Here is a 22,427-nt window from a genome sequence, read left to right on the forward strand (position 1 = left end):
CTGCCATAAACAAAGTGAGCTTGGAGCCCTGGGGTGCATGTGGGCGATGGGATGGTCACCCCTGGACGGGTGCAGAAGTGACCGAGGGGAATGGCTACCGAGCAGCACCGCCAGGCAAAGCCGGGAAGCCGCTTAAACCAAACTCCGACAGTTTTTTATTGAAAAGAAATGTGGAATATTTGATCTGTCTGTTTCGTAAGGACCAAACCTCCAGGGTTTCCTCGGGTGCAGCCTCACGAAATCCCACAGCTGCTGGGGAGGCAGTGGGGTAGGGGGGGCGTTTTTCCTCCTCGGTGCGTGGTTGTGGAAGGGCTGCCCCCCCTGTCCCTGCAGCCCCTCGCCGTGTGCCCGTTCCAGGTGGCTGCCATGAAATCCTAAATCTTGGCGTTTTGCACAGGCTGGAGCTCAGCGACCTCGGTAGCCCCAATCCTGGAGGCCTCTGGAGCTGCCCAAAGCCCGAGGGGCACGGAAGGGGGTTGCGCCAAGGGTTTTTTTTTCCTTCCTAATTGCTGCCACTCGGTTGCAGCGAGCAATGCAGACGTGCCAAGGGCAACCCAGCGCCGTCGCTGTGCTCCAGAAGCGGGACCAGCACGGGGCAGGCAGGGGACGCCCCGAGCACCCCCCCCTCTGCCTCCCCTGCCCGACAGCAGCGCGGGGCTGCCGGGGGGCGCCCACCCCCGGGCCCTGCAGGGAGCAGCCTGGGAGAAAACCCCGGGGCCGCTCCCGGCTCCTTTGGGTCCTGAGACGCGCAGCGGGGCGGGGGGCGCGGACCCCGCACCCCGACGACCCCCCGAGAACCCTCCCCGGCCCTTCGCGGGGCGGCCCGGCGGGCGGTGCGGAACCGTCCCACACCCCCAAAAAAAAAAAAAAAAAAATCAAAAGCCCAAGCCCCGCAGAGGCCGGGAGGCGCTGCCCCCCGCCGGGGCGGGCCGGGGGCGGTGCGCGGGGGGGCGCGGAGCGGGCGCGGAAGATGGCGGCGGGCAGGCGCGCCCCGCGCAGCGGGCTGCTGGAGCTCCGCGGCCCCGGAGGGCGCTGGCTCCGTGTCCTCCTCACCCTGGCCGAGGACAATTTGGGGGTGAGCCCCGCCGACGGTTCCGGGCCCGGGGAAGCTCCGGCGGCTCAGCTGAACGGCGGCGAAGGGGGCTCCGGCGTGCCCGAGGCGCTCGCCAACATCAGGCGCACGGTGCACGTCGTCAAGCAGGACGTGGGGGGGCTCGGCATCAGCATTAAAGGTGAGGGGGGGGGGGGGACGGTGCCGTGCTCCGAGCGGCGAGGGTGAGGGGTCCGGGGGAACGGGGAGAAAAAAGGGGGGGGTCGGGCAGCGTCCGAGCGCAGCCGCCGGGGAGGTGGGGAAGGGCAGGGGGCTGCCGGGGAGGGGCGGGGGACGCGGGGACACGGGGACAGGGGCTGCGGGAGCAGGTGGGACGGGCACAAAAGCTGCCCCTGGTGCAGCCGGGCGGAGCGCTCTGCCCGTGCGTCGTCTCCGGCGTGTCCCCGTGTCCCCACGTCCCCACGTCCCCGTGTCCCCGTGTCCGAGCGCCTTCGAGCCGCTGCCCGCCCTGCACCCGGCTGGCTCTGCCCGAACTTGGGGCTGGAAACGTCTCAGGGCGAGGGTGGCCCCTCTGGCCCCGTCTGGCTTTCACGGGGCTCTGAGCTCTGTTGGAAACTCCGTGCAGGGGGAGCTCAGTGCGGGGGGCTGCCACCGTGCATGGCCAAAGGGGGTGCTGGGGCTGCGTGCTGGGGGGCCCGGGGACGGTGGCAGTGTGGCTCTCGCCTCCTGACGTGGCTTCCCCTCCCCGGAGCCTCCAGCTCGCTCCGTAAGCGGGCGCCGCAGGGAGGTTTTGTGCCGTGGGTGTCCCTGTGCGGGGACTGGGTCAAAACCCAGTGCTGCGGGCTGCTTTTTGGGATGCCGGAGCTTGCCAGCCCTTTTGGGAAGCGAAAAACCCCCTTTGTAACAACCCCTTGGCAGCGAAGCCGCCGCTGGCTCCGAGGCTCTCCCAGGAAAGGAGAAACGTTACTTGGTTCAGCTAAAACTTTATTTTTGCAGTGACGTATGTGGAAACCAAGGAGCCGTAATCCAAACTGGGAGCTGCAAAGCGTGACGGCCGCTCGGGCAGCCCAGGCTCTGGGTTGCTCTGCCTTAACTGGGGGGGACACACGGATGCTTTCCTATTCCTAGTAACAAGCAGCCCCCTTCTTGCAGTTTAACCTCGCTTTCCTACTGCAGCCCTGAGGGGGTGTGGAGGGGCTGACGGGGAAGGGAGCTGAGGGGCTCCGGCAGCCTGGTCCCCCTCGTGCCAACCAGCTCCTGCTGCTCCTCTCCGTGGCCCAGGGGTGGAATGGGGCAGGGCGAGGGGCAGAACCTGGACCAAACCCTTCTGGCCCTGGCGTTGTGGCTGGGTCCCCAGCCAGCCTAAGCTTTTTTCTGCTCAAGTTTCTGGTGTTTCGGGGTCAGGGTGCCGTCCTGCTGGAGCCACCACGGATGCTCCTGGCACCAGCTCCCCCTCCGTGCACGCAGCCCGGGCTGCTGAGGGGGGGGGCTCAGCAGCTTGGAGCACCCCCACGGGGGCCTCTGACAGCTGATAACCGGAGCCCTCCGCTCCTTGAGCGGCTTGGCAGAAATCTGAGCGAGGAAATGCCTGCGGCAGGGCCGGGAGCAGCCCCGGGGTGGTAACGCACCGCTGGGCTCTCCCCCTGGGACCAGGGATCCTCCCGGGGGGGCTCCTGGGGACAGGCTGTCCCGGGGAGCGCGGGGCACGTCGGGCACTGCTGTCCCTGCTTGCCGCCCTGCTGCTGTAGCTGCTGCTCCCGCGCCTGCAGGCTGCTCGCATCTCCCCGCCGGTTCAAAAGTTAATGTGCAAATTGATCTCCTTGAGCTGCCAGGAGGCTTGAATAGCATCCTTTTAGGCTGCAGAATGGAAAGCAGCAGGTAAATAGAGCCACTGGGCAGAGGGGAGCAAATACCCAGGTCGGGTCGCTTCTCCCTGGCTCTTTTGCCTCTCCAAGCTGATCCATTTAGATCGTGAAGTCCTCAGAGCAGGGATGGTTGCTCAGCACACACAATTAATAGTGCAAATAATGACGTGTTTCCCTGCCAAAATTGATGGGGAGACAGCCAAGGTATGTGTTTGCTCCACAAGGAAATCTGCAAGCATTCGGAGGTTTTGTGGGAGCAATTATCTTCAGCTGCCGTGAAGCCTCACGGTATGCTGGGTGCTGCCAGGGAGAGATGCGGAGGGCAGCGTGGTCGCTGCAGGGCTGGCTGGAACCCGGGCACCCCCCTCTGCACGTCCGTAACCGCTTGGTTTCCCTTCTGTTCGAAGGTGGCCGAGAGAATAAAATGCCCATCTTGATATCCAAGATATTCAAGGGGCTGGCGGCGGATCAGACCGAGGCGCTGTACGTGGGAGATGCCATCCTGTCCGTGAACGGCACCGACCTGTCCGAGGCGACGCACGACGAGGCGGTGCAGGCGCTGAAGAAGACGGGCAAGGAGGTCGTCCTGGAAGGTAGGGGCCGAGGCGGCACCGGGGGGCTCCTGTTTCTGGGCTGCCGATGCCCGTCTCTGCAGAGCTCCTGCACAGCCACGTGCTGGGTGCCCACCCCGCGACGCTCCAGGGTGTGCTGGAGCTGAGCAGGGAGCCTGGGGGTGGCACAGCATCTGCATAGCCATTTGCATGCTCTTTTAAATGGAAAACAATATATGCAGAGTGGCTTATCTGCTCATCCGGGGAGCCAGAGGGATGCGCTGGGTGCCGGTGGCTGTGTCCCAGCTGCAGGGACCATGGGCAGGCTGCAACGGGAGATTTGGGGCAGGTCTATGGGGCAGGTGACATTTCTGTCGTACTGCTGCACCCCGAGGTCCTCAGTGCCAGGGCCAGTGGTCAGCTCCGTGTTCTTCCCCTGGCTTCCATTTAAATCCACAGCTTTGGCCGGAGTGGGGCCGCGTGGCTCTGCGGGCTGCCCCAGGTGGTCTCGGTGCCCAAGACACTTTCTTGGGCGGTTTTAGGGCTGCAGGTCCCACAGGGAGGTTTTTGGCTGGGGGCAGCGCTGTGGGCTGTGCCCGGACAAAGAAGAGCTCTGTGTCTTCTGCTGTGAGCAACCTCCGCGGCGCTTTCTTTCCTGCTCCTTCCCCAGATTGTGTCATCTCCAGATTTTCAGTTTTTGCTTCGCTCAGCCCTTTTCTGCTGTGGGTTCCTCCTCTCCTGGGAGCCGCAGAACCACGCTTCAGCCTGAGGAATGTGCTGCTCTGCACAGCTGCTGGGAGCAGATAGGGGGTTATTTTTTTTTTTTCTGACCAAAGAGAAATACAAGAGCCTCTTTCTCTGGAAGTCTCTGAAATTCCTCCCTGTGGCTGCTGCACTCAGACCACCCTCTCTCTGTTATTTTCTTTTCATCCTTTACTTTGGCATGGGCTTCCTTTCTGCTGGAGGTTCTGCAGGAGGTGGAGATGGGCTGCCCTTTCTCGAGAGAATAACTCCTCTCCCGGACCAACCTCCTCCTCCTCCTCCTGGGGAGCTGGGTGGGTGCTTCCAGGCCGCCCTGCCGGGACGCGCCTACATTTCTGCAGAAGCCGGGCTTCCTCCGAAACGAAAGCTCCCAGCAAGCACACTTCTGCTCCAGGAGGAGAGCTGGGCTGGCTCCTGCCGTGATGGTTTTGGTTGGTTTGGATCGATGCCGTCGATCTGTGGCACGGTGCTGCTCGGGGTGCTGCAGGCAGCTGCTGGTCGTTGCATCCATGCACAGCATCTCCATCTCTGCTCCTTCCTGCATGCAGCAGGGCTTGGGGGCAGAGCGCTGCTCCGGAGCCAGAGGGGTGGTGACAGGGGACTCCCCGGCTCCTTTCTTGTCCTTGGGTTTGCTCCAAGGCTCGGTGAAAAGCAGCACGACGACCTTAGCGTCCAGCAGGTGCCTTCTGGTGCCGACTTCTCTCCCTCGCAGAACCCTGTGCCTTGGCTCTGTGCAGGGCTGGCTGTCCCCTGCTGTCCCCTGGCCCTGCAGACAGCTCCGGGCCAGCCCCGTGCTGTTTCAGTTAGCTCCAGAAATGTCCCCCGTGTGCCCCAGCCTGGCACAGAGGGTTGGTGACATCTGTGCTGGGACGGCTGGGGACAAGGGCAAGCAGCAGCACGGGGTCCCCGCAGCCCCTGGGTGCTCCCCAACTCTTCATTTAGCTCAGCCTTCCCTTACGTTTGCCAGAAACACCGGAAAGGAGTCATTCAGCACAGCCAGCACGTGTTTACACCACCTTGCTCCTCCCAGCCACGCTTGTTCTCAGACCTGGAGCTGTAAGGGTGGTTCCCAGGTGATGTACCAGAAGGAAACAAAGCTCTCATCTCGCTCTAATTAGGAGAGCAACCGCACACGGCAGCACCGGCAGAGTTTGCACACTCCTCGCGTGGTCACTGATTGGGGTGGTGAATTCAGGTGGAACCCCAAAACGGCCAAGCTGAGCACTGAAACACGTCAGTCCCAGCGCCAGAAGTGCCCCATGTGCTGGATCTGGCCGGGCGCGATGGCGTGCGGAAACCTCCCGGCGTGCCCTGCCAGGAGGCCTCTGCGTGTGCCAAGCTGCCATCTTCATACTTGCAGGAGGAGTTTGTATTTATATCACACTGTTATTTCGGGGAGAGGCGCTCTGCCTGACCTTATTTTTCCTCTTGTTAGATTTTTATTTATTTTTTTTTTCAGCGTTTGTATCCCTGGGTACAAAGCAGTTCTCCAAGACTTGTTTGGCCGAGGGATAGCATGGAAGGTTGAAATTCAGAAAAAAATAACTGGTGGGTGCCCGGATCCGGCTGCAGTGGTTGCAGAGGGTGGAGATGTGCATGGTGTGAGGTGTTAAATAGCCGCAACGTTCAGCTGGCCCTGGAGAAATAACCACAGGACCAAAGTGGCTGGAGGTTTTGGGATGGCAGTGACCCGTATTTGCGCAGTGGAGCAGAAATCAGGTGCCCACGGGGCGCTGGGGCCAAGTATCCTGGCTTTGTGCCTGCCGGAGCTGTGCAGGATTGAACCCAAAGGAGCAAAACCCCCCTCTGAGAAGCTGTGGCTGGGCTGTGCCCTAGGAAGTGCCGCACGTGCTCACGTGGCTTAACCACGGCGATGAACCACAGCAGGAGACTTCGGAGCCACCTTGGGGTGATGCGGAGGTGGTGAGGGTCCCTGTCCTACCTTCACCTCCCCTCCCCTGCCCCTGGCAGAGTGTGGGAGCCTGGCCACCTCTGCCTTGTGATTCCATCTGCTAGTTTCGTGCCGTCGGTCCCGGGGTTGCTCCGAGGCAGAGAGGGGCCCACTGGAGCTGGGATTAGGACCTCATTAGGGCTGGAGCTGGGTCTCCAGGACCTCTCTGGAAGCCTTCCAGATGTGATGGCCGCTCCTGCAGCCGAAGCGCTTTGGCTTGTGATGCTGTGCAGGTGCTGGAACGCTCTCGCCTCTCGGGGACAAACAGTGAGGCCCTGGCCAGCAGCATAGCCGTGAGCATCTTCGCCATACGTCCATGCTGTGATGTCCACCTTGCAGCACAGCACGTGGATGGGGCTGTTCTGAATGCCTTTGGGTGGGTGCTAGGATCTCAGGGTCCTGCCCTGAATTTTTTGGGGTGACCCAGTGTCCCCTGACCAGCTTTGCAGACTGTCCTTGGGGCAGGGACAGAGCCAGCTGGCCTGAGGTCACGTTTCACATGGGCGCGGTGGCCACGTGCCCGTGTTATGGGCTCTGCAGTGTGTGTGCTGGGCTGGGGGGTCTCTGGCACAACCCACCCAGGGCACCCCCGCGGCAGGACTCCTGCGCCCTGTCCCGGCTCAGTGGAATTTCTCCTGGAGTTCGGCAGCGTCGCCCACTGCCTACTTCCCCGTGCCCCTTCCTCCTGCCCTGAGCTGAGGCCATCGGGACGTGTTCCAGCCATGGCACAGCTGATGCCGGTGACGTCGCTGCCTGGCCGGAGGTGACAAGCAGGACAGGTGCTGCGGGAATGCTGGAAGGAATTCCCGGGGGTGGCGTCAGGAAGGGAGGGCTTGGGGTGAGGGCAGAGCGGGCAGCGTGTCCCCGTGCCCCGAAGCGCTATCACTGCGCGCGCCGGTGCCCGTGGATGAACGCTGGTCTCTGTGAAATCCAATTAGCTCCCAAGTGCCCGAATAATGACGAGTCTGTGCCAAGACTGCTGGCCCAGGGCAGCCTCCAGCGCAGCTCGCATGCCTGCGGGAGCGCGGCGGCTATTTATACCGGGAGGCACGGGGCTGCCACGGGGTGACCGACCCACGTGCGGCAGCGGCGTCGCAGCCCTTTATAGAGGCGGCTCAGCACTGCCAGCGGGGTGAGACAAGGCGATGGGGCTGTGTCCCCCTGTGGGGTGCGTCCCCTCGTGCCCTGGGGCTTTGCCTCTCCCCGTGGTGACCCCACTGCAGCTCGCACGCTGGATTTGGGGATTTTGAGGTTTAGGAGCGCTCGCTCTGGCTTTGCTGCTGCAATGGAGCTGGTCCACCAGTGTGCCACCTCTGACAGTCAGCTGCAAGGCCTGGGGTGAAACCAGCTGTGACGGTCTGGGACGTGGCAGCAGGCACGTGTCTGTCCCCTGGTCCTTTCCCAAGGGCCACCCAAGGAAAGCCCTTCCCCAGAGCCATCAGCCAGCCCCACAGCACTCAGGGCATCCCCCTGCCCAACCAAAGGATTTCTGCCCATGCTTTGGATCAGCCTTGGGAGCCTCTGACCCAGTTTTCCAGCAGTGCCTGTGGGGCCCCATCAATTTGCTGTAACTTTCATCTCCCTCTCTCCTAAACCTCCGGAGCCAGGCTGCGGTACAGCGGCTCTGATGTTTGACTCCAAGTCGCCGGGCACTTAAAGATGATTTCTCGTCCCTGGTTTCTAACTCACCACTCAGGGTTATGTGAGCTGTGCACACGCAGTTCGAGGCTTTTCCTGGGTCCAAGCCATGGTATTTGAGAGCTATTACTGCTTTGTTCCCACTTGGCTGCGGGACCGGCTGTACCAGCACAATTTGGACTGTGTAATTTTGGCCTGGGCTTCCTGCCCGTTCCCCGCCCTGCGCCTCCATGTGCTGCCCCGGCCAACAGGGTCCAGGTTGGAATTGGATCTGTGACCTGAGCCACGTTTAAAAAAGGCTTTTTTTTCAGCCCAGCTCAGCTCACCAGAGCAGTTGGCAGCATGCCCCATGCACTGGTGTGGGGTGACTGTAGACAGAGCAGCACCCATGGGTGTTAGCTCCAGGAGGAGGGGGGAAATGATGGAGGAGGCACGAGGGGTTTTGGCGGTGTGGGTGGGTGCTGGTGGGCAGGATGTGGCCGCCACACCATGCTCTCACTGGGCGTCCTCTCTCTTCCAGTGAAGTACATGAAGGAGATCTCACCCTATTTCAAGAACTCGGCGGCGGGGGCGACGGTCAGCTGGGACCCCTCTCCCTCTGGCCAGCAGAAGCGGTCGTCCCCCGTCCTGCCGCCCCGTGAGAGCCGGACCGTCCCGCTGAAGATGTGCTACGTGTCCCGCAAGTGCCTCCCCGCCGACCCGGAGCACAGGTCAGGGTGATGCCAGCACCACCGCGCCGGCCGCTGCTCGGGGTGCCCCGCGGAGGGCCGGCGGAGACCCAGCGGGGCCGTGTCCCTGCAGGTACCTCGAGGTGTGCTCGGCGGACGGGCGCGTGGCTCTCTTCCTGCGGGCAAAGGACGAGGCCACGGCGCAGTCGTGGCTCGGGGCCATCCAGGGTGCGGCGGGCGCGCTGCTGCCGCGGGTGAAGGAGGAGCTGCGGGCACAGCTGGCGGGCGCCGGCATGGTGGGCGGCAGGGACGTCAGGCACGTGGGCTGGCTGACCGAGCAGGTACCCCCGTGTCCCCCCCCACCCCTGCCATCCGCTGCCGAGGGGTCCCTGGCCAGCCCTGACCCACCCCGGCTCCTCACAGCTCCCCGGTGCCGGCACCAGGAACCTGCTGGCCGTCCTCACCGAGAAGGAGCTGCTCCTGTATGGCAGCCTGCCGCAGAGCCGCGATGCCCTGGGCAAGCCTGTGCACAGCTACCCGCTCATTGCCACCAGGTAGGGTCCTGCGGGTGTCCCCGGGGTGGTGGTGGTGTCCATGGGGATGGTGGTTGGTGTCCCCAGGGATGGTCGTTGGTGTCCCCAGGGATGGTGACTGTGGCTGAAGATGGTGGTGGTGCCCCAAGGGATGGTAGCAGTGCCCCCAGGGATGGTGGTGGTGTCACAGGGATGGTGGTTGGTGTCCCTAAGGATGGTGGCGGGGTCCCAGGGCTGGTGATTGGTGTCCCTGGGCTGGCGGTTGTGGCCAAAGATGGTGATGGTGTCCCCAGGGATGGTGGTTGGTGTCCCCAGGGATGGTGGCAGTGTCCCCATTGATGGTGGTGGTGGTGTCCCAGGGCTGGCAGTCGTGGCCAAAGATAATGGTGGTGTCCTGGGATAATGGTGGCACCCAGGGGTGCTGGCAAGGCCGCATGGTTGGTGGCAGTGTCCTACAGTAGCGGTAGGGCTTGGGGGACAGTGGCAGAGCCCCAAGGACGGTGACAGAGCTTGGGGGACAGTGGCAGTACCCAAGGGGTGGTGGCAATGCCCAGTGGGTGGTGGCAGTGATCTGTGGGTAGTGGCAGGCACCCTACGACTTAGTGGCGGACCCTGGGAGGTGGTGGCAGCGCCTGGGGGTGGTGTCGGGGCCGTGGGGACAGGGTGTGTGGCACAGCCTGGCGGTGGCAGTGCCCGGGGTGTGTGTGTGGGGGGGCGGCACAAGATGGCCGTGCCCAGCGGCGGGGCTGCGGCGCCCCCTGGCGGCCCTGGTGGGGGCTGAGCGCGCCGTGCCGCAGGCTGGTGCACTCGGGCCCGGCCAAGGGCTCGGCGCTGGACGAGGCCGAGCTGGCGTTCGCCCTGCGAGCCGGCACCCGGCTGGGGGTGCAGAGCCACCTCTTCAGCCTGGAGAGCCCCCGCGACCTGGCGCTCTGGACCCGCTTGCTGGTGGACGGCACCCACGGCGCCGCCGAGCTCGCCCAGGAGGTGTCCGCAGGTCAGCGGGGTCCCGCGCGGGGGGGGATAATGGGGTGGCGGGGGGCTCTGCGCCCGTCCCTGAGCCCGTCCCTGTCCCCAGCCTGCACCTGGAAGGGGCAGGACTGCACCCTGTCCATCCACATCGACAAGGGCTTCACCATCTCCACCACGGAGCCGGGGCTCAGCAAGACCATCCTGCTCCAGCAGCCCTTCGAGAAGCTGCAGATGTCCTCCGACGATGGCACCAAGATGCTCTACTTGGACTTTGGCGGCCCAGAGGGCGAGATCGTGAGTTGGCATCGCCCTCACTTCCCCCTGGCTCCCTCCGACCCGGGAGGTGCAGCGGGGTGCCCACCCCGTGCACGGCACCCACCCGCTGTCTGTTGTACAGCCCTTCCCATTGCAAATGTCTCTCTGCTTCTTCCTTGCAGCAATTGGACCTCCACTCCTGCCCCAAAACCATCGTCTTCATCATCCACTCCTTCCTCTCGGCCAAGGTGACCCGCCTGGGGCTGCTGGCGTGAAGACGGAGCGGGGCCCCAGCCCCCGTCACATCTATGCACCTCCCTCCAGGCCAAGTGCAGCCCGAAGCCATCCGGACAGGACACAAGTCCCCGAGGGGTCCCGCTACCCGCCCCCGGGGCGCTGGGGACAGCAGTGGGGTGACGTCCCTCTGGGATGGCAGCACCAGGACGCCTGCGGTGCCCCCTTCCCCTCCCTGCTCCCACCACGATGCTCGGCTGGAGGAGCCCCCGTGGGAGCCGCACAGTCACCCGAGTGCCTTGTGAGATGATATTTTCTGTACAATGAACCCGTTTGTATGGATGTTTTATATTTATATCGCCCCCGTTACAAGTGCCGATGGGGCAGCTCTCATCCACCCGCTTTGAACCCCGGGAGAAACCCCCAGGTTCTCCAGCGCGAGGACGTGTGTCTGTCCGTCCCCCGGGCATGCGTCTCAGCAAGGGGCTGCAGCCCGGGGTCAGCTCCGTGTTGCTGGATAGATGGGAACTGCAGATCAGCTCTTATTTGCCAAATTTTTCAGTATCGCTGCGTGCTATAGGAACCACTTCTCTTTGGGATGGTCACACGGTTCGTGGTACTTTGCCAACTCCTGCATCTTTTTATTTCTTGGTTTGGGGGGGAAGGACATCAGGTGGCTGGTGGGAAACAACTTGTTTTATGAACCAAAAAAATCCTGCGTGAAAATGCCTCTTTCTTTTTTTTTTTTTTTTTTTCTTTCTGTTTTCGGTCAAATAAACATTGCAGCTCACACCCAGCAGGAGCCGAGGGTCTCCTGGTTTTGCTTGAAGTGGAAAATCCGTGGGTACTGCCTGATGAGTTTCTAAGGGGTCTCAGTGCAGGCAGCATCCGCACATGGGGACAGGAAAGGGCCACGCTCACATCACTCCGAAGTGATAAATTCTGGGTTAGCCTTTTTCTTTTGTCCTGGCCCTGTACGTGTGCGTGGGGGAGACTGGGGTCTCCTAGCAGAGCTGCTAACACTCACGCTGAATATTAGCAACTAATCAGCAGCAAATATCCTTTTTTTCTAATGATAGCTCATGCATTCTGTTATTCTGTGCTAATGTGGCGTGGCTCAGGGTAGTGGGGTGCATCAGTGGTGTTGCTGGTCTTGGAGAAATGAAATCCCCACATCTGTGGGGGGCAGTGCTGCTCCTTGAGTGCTTATTGAGCTGGGCAGCACTGGCAGGTGGGATTGCAGGGTGTCTGCTTCGAGAGGAGCCATGGAAGTTAATGATTTCCCTAATGAAGATGAGCTGGTCCCTTGCAAAGGGGACCCCGATGCTGTTGCAGCCTTTGGGATGCACGGGAAAAAATAAGCTGAAGAAAAAAAAAGAAGGGTGAGGGAAAGCAGTCAAAATGCAAAACTTCCAAGGAAGTGAGGTGCATGAGATCTGAGCAGGAAGAAAGCAGAGGAACATCTATGTGGTGTGAAAAATAGGTCTGATGGGGCACGCAAGCACTGTGCTGCTCTGTCTTGGTGGGATGGGGGGCAGGAGAGGAGGGAGCCCCCTTGGTGCCCTTGCAGGAGCCCTGTGGCTGCTGGCACTTGCTGTCCACAGTGATCAAACCCAGCTTCTTGCTGCACACCACTGTCAGATTTCCAGGAGGTCTTGCAAAATGGATTTGCAGGGAAAAAAAAAAAAAAAAAAAGGAAAAAAAATCCAACATGTTACTAACTGCTAAATCAATACAACAAGTAATTTAGAAACAGATGGTGTATTTTTCTATGATGAAAAGCATGTCTGCACAAGGAAAAATGTTATTACTGCAATTTACCTTCCTCTTCCTGCCCTACAGCCATTACTCTTTGGGGTTCATTCCAATAAAAGAGGGAATCACTCCCAGTCCCAAGCAGATTTCCTATTAATCTCATAGCCTACAAACTGCCATCCTGCTCCATCGCTGGGCAGTGGAAAAAATGGTTCAGTTTGGAGATGGAGCTTGATTTTCTTGGATTTTTTTCACATTCGGTGCTGGTGATGGAGCGGTGAGATTTTCCCCCCGGGTATTTTTTGGTGGGGTCTCCCTGTGTCTGCCCCTGGAAGCTGGATCCCGTGAGTCACTCCGAGCCTGGTTACCCGAGGTGCTTAGGGTTGGGGTGAGGCCAGCCCCGTGCTCGTGGCCAGGAGTATCACATCAGGGACAGAGGGCTGGAGGCTGGGGGGAACTCTGTGTTTTAGCGCCATGGCTGCTCCTCTGGTGCATGGGGCTGGCAATTTGGCTTCCAGCTGAGCCAAGGCTAGAAAAAAAAGGGAAATCCCACATCTGCTGGAGCTCCTCATCCTGCTCTTACTGCAACTTCCCACATAGCATCAGCCAAGAATCCCCCCCCAGCTCTTCCTGACTGCCTAAAGCATCTATTTCCTAAAAAAAATCCTAATTCTCACCTTCTTGGATCCTGCACTGTCAGTCCTTATGGTGAGCTTAGCCAAGCTCTGGTTTGGTTGCTCTTGGCACGCTCGTGGCATGTTATGGTGCCAGCAGCCTGACCGAGTTACTCAGGTGACAGCTCCCTGCTCTGCGGGCTTGATGGAAATGTCCAGGGCTGTTCAGATGTGTGGGCATGTCACCTCCCGGCGGATGCCATGGCTTGTATTCCCCAGGGAGGAACAACAGCTCACAAGGGTTTTGTTCTTCCAGGTGCTTTCACGGCACGAGAACTAATATTTTTGAAAGCGGCTTTAAACTAAATGCAGTGAACTCCGCGTGTGGAGCTGCTCTTAAAGGGCTGAGATAAAAAGCAGATTTGTGAAGCTAAGTCGGCTTGGTGCAGCTGAGGCTTCGTCTGGCCACCAGGACTTGAGGAGCTCAGGTAAAGGGGATTTTGAAGGCGCTGTGAGTGCTGGGGAAACGGATGGCAAATGGGAAGGAAGGAGGTTCCCGGCTTCCTTCCCGCTCCCCCCTGTACTTTTCATTAGTCAGCTCTGACCTTTTAGCGCCGTAATCAAACAAGACAACCTAACACTTAAATCTGAGCGTTTAGCGCTGACATTTACAATTGGTTCTCACGTTAGAGAGGCCAAATGAAAATTTCCGTACAGACAGCATGCTGCAGGGAACGGGAATCAAATAATTCATTTGCCGAATAACACACGCGCCGGCCCCCATCAGCTGTCTGCCAGGGCCCGCATCGCACTGCGTGGTATTTGTACTGGAGCACTTGTCATTAAAAAGTCAATATTCAGCCGGAGCTGGCGATCCCGGAGCCAGTGCCTGTGCTGGGCGCGGAGAAACTGGATTTGGCATTTGATGGATGTGAGCGCGGGTGATCCTCCCCAGCGGGGAAGTTACATTAAATGTTAAGGAGCCAGGTTGGTAATGAGGATGTTTTCTCTTGGTCAGCCTCGGCTGCATCCTTGCCTGAAAACCGAGCATGGGGCATGCACCTGGGTGCCCCTGGGTGCTCCTGCTCCGTGCCCCCCTGGGCAGGGCTGGGCTCCGCGGCCCATCTCTGGGTGGAACAGGGCTCTCTGAGGATGCTGAGGCCAGGACGTGGGACATCCAAACTGCTCCTTGCTGCCACATCAGCCCAGCATTGCTCGGTGTGCAGCTTTTCCATAGTGCCAACAGCGTGCTGCTGCCGCGGGCTGTCACCTGAGGACTTTGCAGGAGGGCGAAGAGCAGCATCTGTTTGTGCAGCCACTTGGTGTCCAACAGCATCTCCTGTCGTGGCTGCACGCAGAAGTATTTTGCTTGGAGGAATAAGGGTGCTGCCTGCACGATGTCCACGCAGCCTTCAGGTGCTGCTCTGCTGTTAATTTCTGCTGGTGACCTGAGGACATGGGTGTGGGACATGGCCCTGGACCTGCAGGGGCCTCAGCTCAGCACCACGTCATTCCTGCTTTGTGTTATGCCCACTGCGCTGCCACTTCCTCAGGCTTTCCTCTTCCTTTCATTCCTTACGGAAAATCTTTGTTTTCTCTGCGTGCCCACGCTGTGCCTGTCTCTTGGGGTGCTGGTGTCCGCTCCTGGCCCGCTGTGTGACCTCTCTGTGGCAACACGGTGCAATAAAACATTGCCTGGCTCCAGCGAGGTGCGAGCAGCCCTTTGCCCTCTCCACGTGAGAGGTACATCACAGTGTGCTGACACCATGCTGGTAGAAACGGGCCTGGTCCCATCCCGTCGTGATGAGATGAGAGGAAGCAAGCCCAGCGGTGACACCTCCGTCCTCCTCCTTGCCCCAGAACGAAGCAGCTGGTATGGATGCTGGCATTAAAAGCACGGGGGAAAAAAAATCATCAAAAAGCCAAGGAAATCAGAGGTTTTCATCCCAGCTCAGCCACTCAGCTGCTTTGGGCCCACTCTGTGCCTCAGCTTCCCCCTCTGTAAAATGGGAATATTCCTGCTCCGCCCCAGCCTGCGCTGGCAGCTGAGTGACCCTGCATCACCAGGGCCCCAAGGTGCGACGTGTCTTGGAAAAGTCCCTGCACTTGTCTACGTGTGATACCTTTGTAAATGTTACGGCACTCGCCTGCCAGGAAATGCTAGAGAGAAAAGCTGGATTGATTATCTATCTATCTATCTATCTATCTATCTATCTATCTATCTATCTATCTATCTATATCTCCATTGAATATATCCATTTAATTTCTCACTCTGTGTCCTAAAATAGCTTAGGATTCGAGAGGCTCAGGAGCTGAGGACAGCTGAGATGACAACCAGAAGATAGAGGTTTGTTCTGCAGCAAGAGTATGAAAACCACATAAAATTGGAATTCGTTTTATAACGCTTATTCAGGAGTCCTAAAGCCAGGAATGGGATTTAATGTATAATGCGGAGAGATACAGATGAGCCCCTTTCGGAGTTTCCATGTTTTTGTTATACTGTATATTAGTGATGCTACATGGTAGATTCTGCCCCCCCCCAAAAATTTCCTTCCAAAAGCAGAAGCTTATGTCTGAAGGCTTTACCGTAGTGGTGACACATCCGTATGCAATATAAATGACCTGTTGTTTCAGATGATGATAATGGGAATAAATACCAAATTAAAAAAGAATCAAACCCCGTAGATCAGGAAAAATAACAGAATTTCAAACACCCAGAAAGCTCTTGCTCTAGGAAAGGGCACGTAACCATGGCAACAGGAGCCCTCACTGTCACGATAATAAAAAAATATATTATTCTAGGAGAGCTCTTAAAAGGGAAATATACATTTCACTGAGGTGGATGATGAAATATTGGGCATCAGAGTGAAGAATGAGACAGAGGAGCCTGCAAAGTAATCCTGGCTGTTCTTCAGCCCGTGGCGGGTGGGGAGAGGTGATGTGGGAGCTCGGGGGCTGTGGGGAGAAGCCCTGGGACAGGAGCTGGGGAGCAGGGACAGCGTCCTCCCCTCTGTGGGACAGCCCCGAGACCCTGCAGAGGGGTCGTGCTGAGCCCCCCTGTGCTGCGGAGCCAGCAGGAGGATGGTAAGCAGCCCATGGCCCTATCCAGGACTCTGCAGCCTCCAGTGCAAATGACCCCCCTGAGGACATCCATCCCAGTGTGCAACCCCGGAACCATCCAAATCTTGGCAAAAGCTGGAAATTATGGGGCCGTGCAGCTTGCAGCAGCAGAGATCATCCCCGTGGCACCACGGCGTGCCCAGCATCCCACCGTGCGGCTGCACAGGGATGTGCTGGCCAGCTGTGAGCTGCAGAAGTGCTCTGCAAAGACTTTGCCCTTTTTTTGTAAAGAGAAAAGAGCCGTGGAGAACTGGCACCTTGGCTGAGCTTCTCCTGGTTTGGGATTTTGCAAAGAGGCCTGGAGACTGGTCTCGGAGGGTCACTGTTCTATCAGTGGTTAAAAAGGGATGTGTTGAGATTTGCAGAACATTTTGAAGAAAGGTAGGGGTGAGGAAAGTATGCTTTTCCCCATGGGAAGTTGTACTGGGCTTAGGTGGTAAGGTAAGGTAGCAGGGGGGCTGCGGGGGTGGCCTCTGTGAACAGAGCCCAGAAGCTGCCCCGTGTAAAGAGGAGAGCCTAGAGGAGGTCTCCAGCTGCTCCAAAAGGGACCCGCTGCTGGCCAAAGTGAGCAATGCTACTGCACCTCTGGAGAGTAGTGAAGAAAAGAAAAAAAATAAATTGCTGTGCAACAGCAAGAGAGAGGAGCGAGGAAATGCAGAGATCCAGCCCTGCAGTCCGCAAGGTCAGTGCAGAAGTGGGTTCAAGCCCCCAGACCTTCACCCCGCTGCCGAGCTGGGGCTTTGCTCTTGGTGCCACCAAGTTGGTCCTTGTGAGTGCATTTCAGCACCCCCATCCCCTACAGGCTGCTTCAGCAGCTTTTCCTTTCCCTCCCAGCCCTGCACTTTTCTCCCTCTTATTTTGACCTCTTGCAGGTGCAGGGGGTTGCAAAAGCGGCCCCGAACAGACAGCTGGGAGCTGGGCACAAGGCAGCAGCATGCTGTGGTGGCTCAGGGCAGGTTGGACCCCCCCAGATGCCACCACTGCTGCAGGGACCTTTGGGGTCTCCGCTGAGACCGGAGCTGCTCCGTGGCTCAGATCTGGACCCCTGGCTCCGGAGAGCTGCGGGGAACGGGACTGAAGAGGAGGAGAGAGCTGGGAAGCACCAAGCGATGCACCGGGGGCTTCGCGCACACCACTGGCACGAAGCCTCTCGCAGGGGCTATTTTGGGGCTAAGAAGGGACAAGTTCGGCTTCCCTTCAGGCCTTGCTGGGGCTGCAGGAGGGCTCAGGCCCGCGCCGCCGCCGCTTTTCCCCGGGCGCTGCAGGGGGAGCTCGCGCCGTGCCGCAGCGGCTCCTCCTCGCCCGCCGCTCTCCGTCGCCTTTTCGGCACAGGAGGAGGCCTTGGGAGCGAGTCCCGGTTGCTTTCTTCGCACTTGGCTCCCAGGCTGACGGAGGAGAAGTCGAGGGCGACGACAGCTCCCTGCTTGCGGTGCACAGCGGCCACAGGGCGCTTCTCGGGGGCTGCGCAGCTGCAGCACGCACAGCGCTCTGCGGGCGGTCAGCAGGAGCAAGCCCCTTCCCCAAAGATGCTCATGCACGGTCTGAAGCAGGAGAGGAGATGCCTTTGCCTAGCAGGTGCAGTGTTTTCTCCTGAAATTAGAGCAATCGGCAATCTTTGGGCCCACTCAGTGTGCATCTCTGGTACAAACCTAAACCAACTCCCCTGGTTTTCCAGTTCCTTGCGCTCCTTTCCACCTGCAGCATTTGGCCTTTTGAGCTCCGTTTGCTGGCGCCTATGAAATAGCCCAAGCCATGGGCCAGCCTCTATGGGATGCTTTTCCACCAGGCCCCAGCAAAAGCTTCCCAGGGGACCAGCAGAGGGTGGAGGTGGCAGCAGTGATCGCGGTGACCCAAGGGGTCCAGGAACCGGTCCAGATCTCAGGGTGCTGCTGGGGAATCTCATGGTTTCTAACAAGGATGGAGACTCTTCTCAGCAGATTTTCTCTTCTAGTGACCCGAGAAGGTTCAACATTAACTAGGATCAACCGTGAGTGTAGGGAGAGGGGGACAACCCCCAGGATACTGCGTTTGGGCTGGGGAAGGGGATTACATGCGGCCCCACACACCCCTCTGCAAGCCCTGTGATGGGAGCCATGCTGCAGAGCATGTTGATGTGCTGGGGAAAGGAGCTCCGGTGTGCAAGCCCTCCTCAGGAGGGAGGATTTGCCCAGCTCTAACTCTAGGCTTTGCTCCGGATAGCACAAAGCCAGCACCCAGCTCCTGGCAGGCTCGCGGCATCAGCTCCGATCTATGGTACAAACCCCACAGACACAGCTGAGCAGGGAGGTTACACGTGTGCAGGCTTATAGGGTTTTTTCCACTGCTTGCTCTGGGAGGCAAGTGAAAAGAAATTAAGCAATTAGTAGTTACTTATCTGTCAGAGACACTTTTTGGTCTTTTATCTATTCCTCATAGGTACCATTCTCACATAAATACAAGGACTGTATGTACTTAGGAACATAATGCTGGCTTGGGATGCATTGAAGAGAGATAAAGGACATTGGATAAATTGGAGGTAATTTAGCTTTTATATATACACAAATATAGATGTACGCATCATTACCATTTTATTTATGCGTGTGTGTGTTTACACATACAGATCTTATATTTACATATTTATAGAAATGCTAAATGATATATAGAAATACCATCAGAGACAGCTCCCAGATGAAAGAAACACTATGAGCTAATGAACGTAAAAAAGAAGAAAACAAATATAAAATAGTGATAAACCAGCAGCCCCTCACCCTTTTCTTCTGTTACTGGAAGCAAATTGCATTGCTGAACAAATACATGTTTTATTCCACAGTCTGCTGTAGCAAAGGTGGTCAGAAAGAGCCTTCCTTCTTCAGCTTGCTGGTTTTCCATTTTTTCAAGAAAAAAAAAAAAAAGCATTGCAGTGAAATTTCACGCCTTTTCTGAGATGATATTTCAGGTTCTTTTGCCATTTTTTTTTTTTCTCCTTGGTGTTTCTAAACTGAATTGAACATGAGCTTTACATACTGGATATTTCCCCGAAAAGCAAGCTCTTCCACCCAGCCTGGACCCCTACCCTAAATTTTTGGTTTCCTTGGCAAAATAATTGTGCTTACTCAGTGCAAGTGAAACTCCCAGTGTCATTCAGGCACTGTTTTTGTTTTTTGGAGTAGCTTCACTTGAGACAATGTATTTGGACACAAAAATGCCACCAGAAGAGCAGTAGCCCAGCCTTGGCGGGGCTGCTTGTGCCCCGTCTGCAGCAGACGGCTGCCTCTCAGCTCCCTTTGAATTGCTCTCAGTGCATTACTTGGTTTTCAATTTCATCCCCTTTCCTACAAACAACCTCAGCTTTATGTTTCCCTTTTAAGCTGATTGAAATAAAGTATTTGCACAAATGTCATGGGCACTTAGAAAAATCTCTTCTCTGTTTACTCTCCTTTGCTTTCGTACTGTCCACCTCCTGCAGTACCAGCTCTTAAAGCCTTGAGTGCTGTCTGTCTAAATTAATGCATCTTGTAGGCAGGATACTATACTATACAAATTAATTATTTTTTTTTTTTGTATATTGGAAATATGCCTTTATTAAATCTCTGTTCATGTTTCTGATGGTTGAATAGGTGAGCTTCTTTACAAACCATCAGCAAAGAGATAGTGGCTCCTTGAGATCCATTAGGTACATACCTCTGGCTGTGCAATATCTATCCAACAATATCCATATTCTGTACAGAAAATAAGCCCCAAAGATGAAGTTTTGCATTCTTCCAAACTCCTTTTTAAACATCTGCCATCGTGTGCATCACTCGTGGAGCCCCAGGTGGGCAAATCCATGGGTGGGTTTCCACGCCAGGGGCTGCATGGTCCCTGGCACCCTGTTCCCTGAAGAGATGCGACAGGGCCTGTGCTAGAGCTGACATGCCTTGTATCAAGGCACTTTGTCCCCATAGGCACCCAGCCTTCTTCTCCTTCCTCCCCTCTGCCCATGGATGGTGCCTGCTTCTTGGCATTGGCCCTACATCTCCAATAAAAGCTTCTCTGGTGGTCGCTGAGCCTGATCCTCACCTAGACACTGACTCCAAGGTCTGGCCTCAGACGTGCCCCATCACTGCGGTGTTGCCTCACGTGCTGGGCTCTTGGTTGGAGCTGGCTGCCATCCTGGGGCCTGTCCTGCTCACCTGGCTCAGGTGCTGTGGGATCAGGTCCTGGCTCTCCCTGTCCATAGGGAAGTGGCCCTGCCTCACTGCTCCAGCAGTGCCACAAGGCCTTGAGGCTTCGTGCTGAGGGCTCTCAAGCTTGCTCAGCAGCATGCTCACAACACAGCTTTTCATTTCACCAAAGGTTGGTTTGGTGGAAGCCCCAGCCTCTACCAGGCCTGCACCTTCTGCTCAGCAGCACCTATTTCCCATCCCTCACATCTACTGGGGCTGACCTGTGCTGGACAATGCTAGAGCTTGAGCCTGCCACCTAATTCCCCCCAGAAAAACTCATCAGAGAGACCACAAGGTGATGCTGAGGGAGGCAGAAGTCACAACACAGCTGCCAGTGGCTGAATGGTACAGTAGAAAAGGCCATGCAGGATGCTCGGTGACATTTTTAGCCACGCTGATACTGGGTGGCTGTGCTGGCACTGTGCTTCCTGCAAGCTGGGCACCGAGCGCCATCTGAAACAGAAAAGCAGACTCTGTGCATTGCTATAATGTCCTTGGCTTACACCCAGCTCGTGTCCCAGGCTGAGGCCCTGATCTACATGGCTTCCTCCAGACATGATGTTCTTAAGCCCCTGCGCGGGGGGAGGTCCATTTCTGGGCTCTGCAGACCACTCTGGTCTCCCAGCGAGACTCCCACTCTGCCTTCCCGGGGCTCCGAGCACAGATGTTTGTTTAACTGGCTTTCGTAGGTTTCTTCCAGTGACGCAAAGAGTGAAATAGCTGTGTACATTAAGTGAAGGCAGTGTAAAAAATCAATTTAACTCCCATTTGAGTTGCACAGAGAAGGGAATAAATTGAGAATAATTTTTGAAATGACAATTCTGATTGTTCCCGTTGCCAGCTGGACTAATGCCTTCTGCTGTAGGAACTACGGCCCTGGCCAGAAATACTCGACCCAGCCACATCTTCAGCAGCTTCAAAGGATGCAAGGAGCAGCAGGAATAGTTGAAAGGTGCCTTCATTAATGCCTGGCTTCAGGCTGCCCAAGCCCATGGAGTGGCTGTGGATGAACAGAAGTACCACGGTGGTCTCACGTGGCAGAAGGGAGGAGGCTGATGTTCAGCTGATGCCACATCCCAACCCCAGTGCCAGTGGTCACTCTGGATTAAGAACAGGTCCGATCCATGGAGCAGGTCTGACTGTCACGCTTGTCACTGCAACATCCCACTGAAGCAGGACGCACTGAAATGTTCCAGGATGGAAGTTTGGTGGCTGGGAAGTGGCTGTCACTCCTTGCTGGCAGTGGGGAGCTCTTCATGTGAAACTACAAAAGCAACTCCAAAAAGACAGAACTCCTATCAGTTATGCCTTTTTTGATATAATTTTTTTTTTTTTTTTTTTTGGCTTCAAGAAGTCTTGCTGCTAGAAAGCTAAGTGAGAATACTGTGTTTTCATTTAAATGAAGTGATTCATTTTAACACAAAAAGCAGATTTGATTTATCACTTCCTTTGCAATTTTGTCTCAGAATGTGACGTATGACCTATTTGTAAAGATAACTGGCTCATGGCATAAATAGATGCTATGACTAGGCTCAGGGGAGCAGTGCTAGCACCTGCCCTGTCTCAGGCCACTGAGAGTGACAAGGAAGCCACTGTCCCTGTGGGTCCCATGGAGGAGCTGCTCACCAGGGAGCCATGCCAGCAAAGGGTGATGGTGGAGGGGGCTTCTTAGGGTGTTCCTGGGGCAGGGAGTTTGGGGACCAAACAAGAGAGCTTGGTGGTTGTCCAGGCGTTACGGGATATTTATGGGATGTTTATGGGAAGGGCCTAAGGAGGGGAAAGGAAAGAATCAAGGTGGATCAGGTAGGAATGAGCATAGGAAGGAGAGAAAAGGGTGGAAGAATGCAAGGTGATCTCAGTAGCCTGTCCACTTGAGTAGGGAAGATGGTCCCCATTGGAAAGGGGACAACAAATGGAGACAAGTGTTGGTGCTGGCCTGGCTTTGCCCATGGGACGGGAGATGTGCAGGTCTGGGAGCTTCCCTGGAGGCTGCTCATCACCCACGATACACAGGGCAGGGCTGCACGGCCATGGGTGCAAACTGCAGCTGCTGGAGGAAGCACAACCAGAGCTCTTCTCGCAGGAGGGTGGCTGTAAATGTGCGGCCCCGGTGCTCTTGCAGGGCGGGGATGGGGTGGGGGGACGTGGTGCACATCTGGCCACACCACGTCCAGCAGCAGCTTGCAGCAAGGACGGACTTCAGACTGGGGGAGAGGGTAGGGAATGGGTGCTGGGAGAGACTGGGGACAGAGAGGGGCATGGGGCAAGTGCACCACA

At 57.3% G+C, this 22,427-nt stretch overlaps 1 protein-coding gene across 1 annotated transcript; it reads left to right on the top strand.

Moving 5' to 3' along the window:
* The first annotated feature begins 858 nt into the window (after positions 1-858).
* SNTA1 (syntrophin alpha 1) lies at positions 859-11,273 on the top strand. The gene is made up of 8 exons (XM_084296769.1): positions 859-1,232; positions 3,324-3,509; positions 8,339-8,528; positions 8,620-8,827; positions 8,910-9,040; positions 9,817-10,013; positions 10,095-10,282; positions 10,426-11,273. Exons 1-8 carry the CDS (start codon positions 971-973, stop codon positions 10,516-10,518), a joined length of 1,455 nt encoding a protein of 484 aa, XP_084152895.1. The 5' UTR covers positions 859-970; the 3' UTR covers positions 10,519-11,273.
* The last annotated feature ends 11,154 nt before the right edge of the window (positions 11,274-22,427 follow it).

Source organism: Netta rufina (assembly GCF_964035555.1).
Source record: "Netta rufina genome assembly, chromosome: 16".
NCBI classification, from domain to species: Eukaryota; Metazoa; Chordata; class Aves; order Anseriformes; family Anatidae; genus Netta; species Netta rufina.

Coding starts and splice junctions, on each gene's coding strand:
- SNTA1 (XM_084296769.1), top strand. CDS start 971: ATGGCGGCGGGCAGGCGCGCCCCGCGCAGCGGGCTGCTGGAGCTCCGC. Junction 8,529..8,619: donor CCCGCCGACCCGGAGCACAG/GTCAGGGTGATG, acceptor GTGTCCCTGCAG/GTACCTCGAGGTGTGCTCGG. Junction 10,014..10,094: donor CGCCCAGGAGGTGTCCGCAG/GTCAGCGGGGTC, acceptor CCCTGTCCCCAG/CCTGCACCTGGAAGGGGCAG.